The 11,114-nt window shown below is 45.3% G+C and overlaps 1 protein-coding gene and 1 pseudogene across 1 annotated transcript; one reads left to right on the forward strand and one right to left on the reverse strand.

Annotated features, from left to right (window-relative positions):
* Positions 1–931: 931 nt before the first annotated feature.
* On the reverse strand, positions 932–7,413 carry LOC123069698 (phospholipid-transporting ATPase 1). Its single transcript, XM_044492629.1, has 7 exons — positions 5,774–7,413; positions 5,388–5,694; positions 3,347–4,058; positions 3,098–3,221; positions 2,788–3,004; positions 1,957–2,415; positions 932–1,440 (listed from the first exon to the last, which is right to left on the reverse strand). The coding sequence occupies exons 1-7, from the start codon at positions 7,236–7,238 to the stop codon at positions 1,236–1,238; spliced, it is 3,489 nt and encodes a 1,162-aa protein (XP_044348564.1). The 5' UTR covers positions 7,239–7,413; the 3' UTR covers positions 932–1,235.
* A 1,021-nt stretch (positions 7,414–8,434) lies between these two features.
* Positions 8,435–8,573, forward strand: LOC123073112 (uncharacterized; annotated as a pseudogene).
* The last annotated feature ends 2,541 nt before the right edge of the window (positions 8,574–11,114 follow it).

The raw sequence follows: 11,114 nt of genomic DNA on the forward strand, positions 1-11,114 counted from the left end.
ACACTTGGAAAGCATTCAAGAGAAGCAGACCTGCAAGAAGAGAATAGGGAAAACAACGTACAGGTCCCTAAAACTCTTCAGAATTGATGACCCAGCTAAGGCCACAAAGAGTTCGGTCCGGGATACTCTAGGCATCAAACCTGATGAGAAAGGCATGGACAAGACACCAGACTCTACACAGGCTCTGCAGGCCAATCCAGCGGCCTTTTCGCGCTCTCAGTCATTTCAGGAGAGGACTTGAGAAGCTTGATCTTTTGTTTCTAACCAATGCCATCAGCCACCAATGAGTGTTGTCCAAAGGAAGGGGGATATGCCCAGTATGGTCAGTGTTTTTTGCAGGGCATCGTCTTGAGTTTATATGTTCCTAGACTGCAAGCACTCCTACAGCCAACTCAAATCAATTAAAGATCTACCGAGTGCTCAACTTTTTGTTCAGCCATTGTGTAGGTTGGTCAGATGGTTCTGCTTCTTCAGGGAGTATATTTATGTAAAACATGCAGCGAGTTTTCTAAGCACTGGTCAAGTTTGGAAAGTGGCATGGTGCATCGAAATGGTCAGCCAAACATAGAGAACTATGGCCTGCTGGAATACAGAGCGTGCTCCATCTGCAAGCATGAGACCTATAGCCCTTACATTGATGGAGCCAAAATGTTAATTATGATGTACTCTTCCGTTTTAGGAGGATTGATGCTCTGATGTGCGTATGTAGCTAACATGTTCTCAAGTTTATGAAATGATTGTTATGCCAACCTTCTCCAAATGCTTAATTCCGGAACCGAAATGGAACCAACTCTGTTTGATGTAGACAAATCTGAATATAGTATGTGATGTGAACCATGGGTGCTCATATGCCCATTGTATGCTCAACATGTCTAAGTGAGTTTATAAAAAAAGGGTTAGACCAGTACGAGCAACAATGGCACTAAACATATGAGCAACAATACATATTTCAGATAGAAGAATTAGTGATAATATACATCGCAGTGTTCACCCATTCACCTTATGACTCATGGTGGACACCACACACCAGGGCACAAATTCTTGGCCGTCAACAATTTCTATTTCCTTTTCAGTAAATGCTAGATAGAATACATACATACATACACACACCCTGGAGGCTAAATCTATTGCCATTAACAAATGAATGGCCCGTATACACACTGAAAGGGCGGAAACGGACAAAAGAAACAGAATATAAGAAAGAATAGTAACACTATGCAATTCCCCTGCAAGGGTCATGAAAACGTTCGCATTGGAATTTCCGAACGATTCACCTGATTTAAAGCCTCAAACTTCTCTATTTCTCGGCCGATTTGAATATCACTGGGAACAAAATGCTCCGTGAAAGCCTTGATTGCAAAATGTGGGACCATTGCTGTGACAACAATGATAAGCAGCAGTAACCAAAACAAGCCTTGCCCCATTATGTGATAGATGGCCCTGAAATTAGTGTTTGGTGTCAGTTGGTTGCATCTATTATAGATAATCATAAACAAGAGCAGCAGGTTTGCACTTATCAGAAATCCTACTCAAGAAAACATGGGCAAATAGCTCATTTTACTTGTAAGAAGACCAGAGATGCTTGCAAAGAAAAAGACAGCGTTTAATCTATGTATTCTAAAAGAATTATAGTGCAAAGGAAATAAACAAAATGTTATGCTGGAATGAAACAAAAGAGCAAGGGCCATGCGCATGGGTGAGATGCTGCCTGTTGATTTATTATCACAAGGGACATCTCGAATCAAGGTTTATTTCGTTTCTTCGGAGAACTCATCCCTTATAATACAAACACATGTTGCAGGAAACTTGCTATTGTATATGTCCGATGGAGAAAACAGTCAGAATACCTTTAAAGGTTTTAAAGACTACTGCATCTTTTTTGTCAACTTCACAGCTATTGCACGGAATACAAAAATAATGGCATCAGTAATAAGATGAGAGAGGTGAAGCACTTACCCATAACCAGGAAGAACCCATATCGAATCTATCACAAAGAGACAAATCACTGTTGCTGCTATCGTCCCCCATACGAACGCATGTATAATCCAATTCCACCGAATGATGTCCATGGCCAATTGCATATTTACAACGATGACTGATGCAAGTGCCCACAAATCTCCAAGACTAGACATGCCTATAGTACTTTGTCGATATGCAAAATACGGTATGTAGAACACAACCAAACTCTGCCAAAGTGCTTCAAGCATATTGAGGACAAACAAATTCAAATTATACTTCTCATTCCGTTGGCCAGATCCATAAAGCTTTGGGTAAGCTAGCAGTGTTGACTTGCTAAGATCCTTGTCAAGAATACCAACAACAATTGTTGGAAGGGATGTATAAAGCACAGTATACAGGAGACTACTCCATTCGGTGATAGCAGTCGTCAAAGTGAATGATGTATAAAGCACATACCTGCGATCACATCATAAGCATTATTTTGGGGGGGCTATATTTTTTTACTATCCACGCAAAAAATAGGAAAAATAAAGAGGTGCTCCATAAAATAGTTTTTGAATAATTCAACCAACTAAACAAAAAATTATGGTCATAATTTCTGACCATAAAATTATTATCATATCACCGCAAAAAAATATATGGTCGTAAATTTATAATGCCAGGGTACACATCTTATATGTAACACTAGAAAATTATAGGTCTCCACATTTTCCAGATTAGATTAATGATATGGATGATTTCAATAGCCGCCAAGTTGTTTTCTGACCAAAACTAGTAGTAACATTTTCCCAAGTAATGAAGTATTTATCCCCTCTAAAAAAACCTTACCAGAAAAGAACCAAGACAAATGTGGCATTCTTGTAGAAGTTGTAAAGGATCATGTAACCCATCCTTTGATAATTCCAGTGACCATGAACTAATAGAAGAGGAACCAAGAATCTGAATTGTCCCATAGAAAAATCTGATGCCATAACAGCTTGTCCTCCTTGGCCACTGATACCAACCCCAACATCAGCCATTTGAATCATTGAAACATCATTTGCTCCTGAATGTCACAGGTTAAGTAAACAGTATTATTAATGCACACGTTGTCTCCTAAATAAAAATGTAACATAATAGATGAAGCAGGAGGGTATACCATCACCAATTGCTAAGGTCATATCATCTGTCCTGTTTTTGATAAGTGCAACTATGCCTGCCTTTTGTAGAGGAGCCACTCGACAACATAAGACAACACTACATTCTGTTGCTACTTTGAAAAGCTATCACAACAAAATAAGACAGACCATGTGTCAGTTATGGCATCTTTATAAGATGATCTTATCACTGATAAGGACAAAAGAAAATTAGTACAGCATTGATAGAATTACATACGGACGAGTACTACCTCTTCTTGCAACTCTGTATCAAGTATGTAAACAAGGCTGTTACCGTCCACAATCAAAGCAAGAACTGTACCAGAAGATTCTGATGCTAACACTGGATACGGTGAGCCAATTGACGAAGCAACTCTGTGCTCCTTAGTTCTTGCAAGTGCTTCCTCGAGACTTTTCTTGCAAGACTCCTTAGAATTGTTATTTATCACAATTTGTCTCATGTCATTCGTCAGCAGCTTACAAGAGTAGCCAATAGAAATTGCTGTCTCCTGCTTATCCCCTGTTAAAATCCAAACTTTCATGCCTGCTTGCCGAAGAGATTCTATTGCTTCTGGTACCCCATCTTGAAGCTTATCTTCAATCCCAGAGGCCCCCAATATGTGGATATTGCACTCTACATTGGCTGCAATTGATCGGAGTAAATTTCCCCTGCCAAGTACTGCTGTGCTAGCCTTCTCATATGCCAACTGCCACTCCTCAAATTTAGGTTGACTCAATTCACGCATACCAACAACAAGAGTTCTTAGGCCAAGTGATGAATATTTGTGGAGATGTGCCTCTGTAGCACGAACATTGTCCAGCTCTAATGATTTGTTGATAATTCCAAACATTGAACTGTCTGCACCTTTGACATATAACTTAACAGTCTTATCAGGGCAGCTGACAATGACAGACATCCTCTTACGATCACTATCAAACTCATGAAGTCCTAATATATCAAATCTGCACATTACATACCGGCAGGATACATCAGAAATGTAAGCCAAGCATGCTAATGATCTATTGAATCAAAACTGGCACGTAAAGGATATGAGATAGTAGATTAGTACTGGCACGTACGCCAAGCGACAATTAATAAACCAGCAACAATTAATATGGATCAGAGGGAGTATTAAATTTGGGTCAAGTGTGAAATGAATCGCACCACATGTTGCAAAATATATTACTCCCTCCATATCACAAATACATTTCATTTTGAATACTGAACTGGTCTTCGAGATTTACCTTTGACCGCTAATTATGGAAAATCATTGCATTATATGAATATACTTTCGAGACAAATCCGAACATATGATTTACAAGTTCTCAATCTAAATATTTGGAATGTAGTCCATGTTTTAAAGTTTGACTTAAGACATGTCCAAAATGACTTTTTTTTTAACCGGGCATAACCCCTTTCCATTAAGCAAATAACGGAAATACAGCAGTTCCAAGTCCAGAAGCAGAGGGAAAGGGGAGAGCGAGTTCAGCATCACCGGGGAACCCACTGCAGAATGCTTGACATCGAAACACCTACTATGGGACAAAGCCCCGACGAATACAATTTGACACGCCGAATTGGTAATGGAGATAACTCCTAAAATAGATGTCAACTTGACGTGTACAGTTCCACTTGACAACTGACTCACACAGAAGAATGAAAAACAGCAAAATTGTATGGACTGTATAATTTAAATAATTTTCTAAATTGACAAACGAACTTCCTACCACTGTTCAAATTTGGAAGTTCCTCCCAGCCAAACAGTTGAAGGGCAGGCCAGGCACAGTAGTAGAGTCTCTCCACTTGTGGCCTAGAGGTCCTGGGTTTGAATCAGCCTCCTTGCAGAATTATTATGCACGGGTAAGGCTGTCTAGAAATTCCCTTCCCTAGACCCCACCTTGTGTGGGAGCTTTCAGCACTGGGTGTGGCACAAGCCCTAATGTCACGTTAATAACCTTAGGTTCTTTTTGGGTCAGAAATGACATCAGTAACATTACAAAGCAAAAGACATAAAAACATTTGTGCTAGCCGTAATCAGATGCTTGATGCTACCAACTACCAGCTGCCCCAGACTGTAGGAGACTACACAGGCAGTATGTCTGCTTATAGTTTTCTAGAGATGAAGAGATCACGGATCATAGTGTCCCTCCACTCCTAGTCACATGATAACTTTTGATATCACAAAATTTTGCATTTCAGTTAGATAGCCGGTACTAAATTCTAACGAAAACACACTCATGAATTATTGCCAAATACAATGGTCACAAAGCGAAAGTTGAGAGATATCTTACCTCTGTCTGTCACCAAGGACATCGATCACTACGTAACCAGATGTTCGCTCAACAAGCACAATGCCATAAGATGCTGCAGCATAAGCTAGTGCCTGCTCATCAGGGGACTCACCCTGATAATCAATCAACTTTTGTTTAGCATCTCTAGTGTCCAGGACAAGTGGCACAATTGTATTGCAGGCAGCAAGAGCAAGGAAGAATTCAAGGACAAGCTTTGCTTCCTCATTTGAGCTGTCATTGTTCAATAACTTCAAAAGCTGAGGGTCAGTCCTAACTGCCATTTTTGGTGTCCAAAGAAGATCATCAACTGACCAAAACCAGCAAATAAGAGGTCTTATTAGGAAACAGCAACATCAAACAAGTAATATAAATTAAAGTCATCGTACCTACAACTGAGGACCCGCATGCAGGTTTGCCAGAACTGTAATCAACTCCGTGAATGGATGCACACATGAACTCCATCTTGTTCTCTGTCAGCGTCCCTGTCTTATCAGAGAAAACATACTTAATCTGCCCCAAATCCTCATTTATATTCAGAGCCCTGCACTGGAACCTGGACCTTGACGATTCGTCATACAAGTCATTGTCGGCGCCCATGAAATATGCTTGCCCAAGTCGTACCAACTCCATTGATATATACAATGAGATAGGAATAATGACCTGATACACTATGACGGCCATGAGGAATGTAACGAATATCTGCATTCCGATTCCATAGTAATTGTAGTTCTTCCCGGTTGTGTAATCCTTTTCTCTAAAGAACTGGGTGAACTCAAGCTCCCGCTGGTGGTTCAGCAGCCAAATCCCTGCGAGCACAGATGCAGTTATGCACATCCCAATGAGCATAATGGACAATATGACTGTCTCCCGATTCAACTGCGTCTCCAAGAGGCTACGCTTGGATGGCGGCCCAGAGTTGTTGAGCATGACCTTAGTCTCCTTTCCGGCATAAACCACGACCCCTATTGCCCATGTGGTATTCTTGAGCTCACAACCACGGAGCACAATGTTGGACGGTCCGAGTGAGACACGCTTGCCGTCGATCTCCAAATTCGCCTGGAACCCATAAATGTTCCTGTTGGGCCGCTCGCAATGCAGCATACCAGCTACGTGGCCGTCGTGAGAGAACCTCAGCTGCGTCTCCTGCTTGGCATACCTCGTCTTGAGGTTGGTCTCCCCGTCAAGATTGACGGTCTGGACGTGCGCGAGGCCAGTGGGGTCACTAGTGGCGAGCAGTACCATGTCGGCGGGGAGCGTCTCGTTGGACGCGACGCGCACGACGTCCCCGACGCGTATGTGCTTCCATTTCTTGGGGAGGTACTCGCCGGCGGTTTGTGGCGCGAGGACGGCGGCGAGGCGGTTGTTCTCCCTGCGGTCGGAGCGGTGGCGGCGGATGTCCTCGTAGGCGTCCTTCACAGCGGTGACGAAGAGCACGAAGGCCAGCGGGAGCACAGACGCGCCACGGCCAAAGACGGCGACCTGGGGGAGCTGGTTGAGCACGGTGATGGCGAGGAAGTAGACGTACGACAGCCGTCGGAACTGCTCGAACAGGTTGCGCGGCAGGAAGGTGAGCGCGGAGTACTTGGCCGTCCGGACAGCGTTGCCGGCAAACTCCGGCGAGGGCTCCCCCACGGCGACGTCGCGGTATTCACCCCCCTCGTGGAGCTCCCGCTCCGACGCGGACGGGTCGGGCTGGTCGCGACGGGAGGGGCGGAAGGGGTCCGGGACCTCAACGGAGAAGCCCAGGTGGTCAGCGCGAACGGGAGGCTCCGGCTGCGACGGCGGGAGTTGCGACGCCGCCGCCGGCGGGTGCGGGGAGGCGGCGTCGATGAGCGGGCGCTCGGACGTCATGGGGGAGGTGGCCAGAACTAGCGGGTGGTCAGAGCCATGGGCGGGGCGGGGCGAGGCGGATTTGGGTGGACGCCGGCGAGGTCAAAGCTGGCGGTGAGGTGAGGAACTTGGAGAAGAAGGGGAGCCTTTACGGGTTCGAGAGTTTTCCGTTTGGGGGCTGGGGCGCGATTTGGGGAGAGACGAGCGGGTTGGTGGCAAATTTGGACGAGCTTCTCCTCTAATTGCCAGATTTCAAAATTCCAATCTCTCAAATTTCCGTCATGTAAATATTTTCAATCTATTCATCACATTAATTGTCATGGCAGTAAATAAACACATGAAGAAACAGAAATTGCATCCAAATTCGTAGACACCTAGCGACAACTACAATGAAGCAAGTTGAAAGCGCGCAGCTTCGGAATCAGACAAACCTTATCGTAGCAGACAGTCGAAAAGTCATAGTGCTAGGTGCGTCTTGTTAGAATATATTGTACGTATATACGGTTAGTTATAAACCGTATATACATTAACTTGCGTGAGTTGTAATCAGGTAGTTAGGCCGGCGGCTGATCTTTATCTTGTGCATAGCTAACTTGAGGATCAAGCCATAACCTAACTACCGAATCTGTAAATCCTAGGCTCTGGCTATGTATAACATGCAATGTGTCCCTGCTAGGCATATGCTTCATGTCATCTTTTATGGTATTCAGAGCCTATCTCCTCTAAGCACATCTCCCGTAGCCATGGCCTCCTCAAGCTCCGTTGTCGCCGCACCCGCCCCCATCCCCATCGTCGATCGACTCCACCGCTCCAACTTCCTGGTGTGGCGCGCGCAAGCCATGGCGCCCATCCGTGGTGCGCAGCTCATCTCCTACCTCGATCCAGAGAAGGAGCAGCCGACGCAGAAGCTCACCGACAAGGACGGCAAGCCCACGGACGTGCCCAACCCTGCGTACGACGTCGACAAGGCTCGAGACTCTCAGGTGCTGAGCTTCATCTTCAACTCCATCTCAGCTCCTGTCATGGTCCAGGTTGCACAATGTGACACGGCGACCGAAGCATTGGCCGCCATCACGAATATCTTTATCTCCCAAACCCAAGCACACGTCATCAACACGAGAATCGCCCTCTCCATGACCAAGAAGTGCAACTCGACGATGGCTGAGTACATCGGGCGTATGAAGGCGTTCGGTGACGAGATGACATCGGTGGGCAAGCCTCTCACCGACGACGACATGGTGTCCTACATCCTTGCGAGACTCAACTACGACTGCATGTCCTTTGTCTCCACGATTTGTGCCCGAACTCAGCAAATCAAGGTGAGCGAGCTTTACTCGCAGCTGATCAGCTTTGAAAGCAGATTGGCTATGTTCGAGGGCGGCAGACAGTCCTCCCACTCCTTTGCTGATGTCGTCTCTCATGGCGGGTGTGGCAGATCCAACCGTGGTAGAGGCCGCGGTGGTAACAGCGGTCGCAATGGAGGCGGCCGAGGCAACAACGGTGGCGGTCGTGGTCACGGCGGCAGCCGCGACAATGGAGGAGGTCGCAATGATCTCCCCGAAGTCTTCTGGCAAATCTGCACCAAGCCTAATCACACCGCCACGGATTGCTATCGCCGCTTTGACATCTCCTTCAACAAGGAGAAAAGCGCAGCATCTTTCAACACCAACTCCTCCTATGGGGTGGATACAAACTGGTATGTGGACTCAGGAGCAACAGACCACATCACCAGCGAGCTCGACAAACTCACCGTCCGGGACAAGTACAATGGACACGATCAAGTAAACGTGCCAAACGATGCAGGTATGAAGATTTCCCATATGGCTCATGCCTATGTTCGTACCCCTACTCATAATCTTCATCTTAAAAATATCTTGCATGTGCCCAAAGCCACCCAAAACTTGATCTCTACTCATCACTTATCCTATCCTATGACAACCATGTATTTCTTGAAACTCATCCCCATTTTTTCTATGTCAAGGACAAGGCAACGAGGAAAACCCTCCTCCACGGCAGGTGTAGAAACGAGCTCTACCCCCTATCATCAGCTCCCATAAGCTCGGGCACACATGCACTTGGCACCACCAAGATCTCTCCGTTGCGGTGGCACAATCGCTTAGGACATCCATCCTCGGCAATAGTTTAGCATGTTCTTAGGAACAATAAAATTTTCTTTTCTAGCAATGAGTTGAATAAAGAGGCATTGTGTGATGAGTTGAATAAAGAGGCATTGTGTGATGCTTGTCAACAAGGCAAGAGCCATCAACTTCCCTATCCGAATTCTAGTAGTACTTCGAATGCTCCTTTAGAGCTAGTTTTCTCTGATATATGGGGGACTGCCCGAAATTCAACTAATAAGAAAATTATTATGTGAGTTTCATCGATGATTTCAGTAAATTCGCGTGGATATATATCCTTAAGCATAGATCAGAAGTCTTCAAGTTGTTTCATGAGTTTCAAGCACTAGTTGAATGACTTTTTGATCGCAAGATTATCACAATGCAGACAGATTGGGGTGGCGAGTATGAGCGCCTCAACTCCTTCTTTCGTCAAATAGGGATTACACATCACGTGTCATGTCCTCATGCCCATCAACAGAATGGGTCAGCCGAGAGGAAACATCGGCAGATTGTAGATGTGGGTCTCTCTCTTTTAGCTCATGCTTCCATGCCCTTAAAGTTTTGGGATGAAGCTTTTCTAGCTGCCACATATCTTATCAACCGCACTCCTAGCAAAGTGATCAATCTTGACACTCCCTTGGAAAAATTGTTCCATGAAAAACCCAACTACCACGCTCTACGCACTTTTGGTTGTGCATGTTGGTCAAATCTTCAACCCTTTCATTCTAAGAAGCTAGAATTTTGTTCTAAACAATGCGTTTTTCTTGGCTATAGCAATCCCCACAAAGGGTTCGAGTGTCTTGATGTAAAAGAAGGTTGTGTTTATATTTCTCGAGATGTCATCTTTGATGAAACAGTTTTTCCTTTTGCCTCGCTCAATCCAAATGCCGGCGTTCCTCTTTGGTCTGAAGTTCTTCTTCTTTCTAAAACTGCTCCATCCGAACCTCTTAATCATGGGGAGGAACAGATGGTTGATCCTTCGGTTAATCTTCATAAAAATCCTGCTGTAAATTTTGGTGGAAACCCTGTTGTGTACCATGATTTTATGCAGTAGCAGACAGGCGCAGAACACAACTCTGATTCAGGTGCTGAGCCAGATTCAGAAAGCGGCAATCCCCGGACAGCAGGATCTACAACACATCAGCCTCGGGCGGGGGCGATCCAGTCTCCCACAACACGCGTCTCCCGCGGGCCCATGGGCGAAGGCGCTATAGCGCACTCCGGGTCAGGTGGATTCGGCGGCAGCGAGGCGCCTCTCTCCAACTGCCAAGCGGCGCGGTCTCCCCCACACAACCGAATCGTCCAACCAGGCGCCTCGCATGTGCGCGAGAACATCCATCTCGAGTCCGGTGCGGAGCGACCAGGCAGGTCTTCGGCTGGCGACAAGATCCACCTCGGATCTGGTGCGGCTGGCGGATCTTCTGCAGACGCAGCGGCTGGATCTTCTGCGCCCCAATTTTCTGAAGTAATTCCTGCGTCCACACCAAGAACAAGATCTCAATACGGTATCTCAAAACTAAAAAATACATACGGATGGTACGGTCAGGTATGATAAGACACGTTTTGCTGGTCTTGCTATTACAGGAGAACCAAACACCTTGGCAAAAGCTTTAGAAAACAAAAATTGGAAACATGGAATGAATGAGGAATATAATGCTCTTATTAAAAATAAATCTTGGCATCTAGTTCCTCTAGCAAAAGGGAGAAACTTAATTGACTGTAAATGGGTGTACAAAATTAAGAGAAAGGTAAATGGAGAAATAGATAGTGTAAGGGC

Source organism: Triticum aestivum, chromosome 3B, assembly GCF_018294505.1.
Source record: "Triticum aestivum cultivar Chinese Spring chromosome 3B, IWGSC CS RefSeq v2.1, whole genome shotgun sequence".
NCBI lineage: Eukaryota > Viridiplantae > Streptophyta > Magnoliopsida > Poales > Poaceae > Triticum > Triticum aestivum.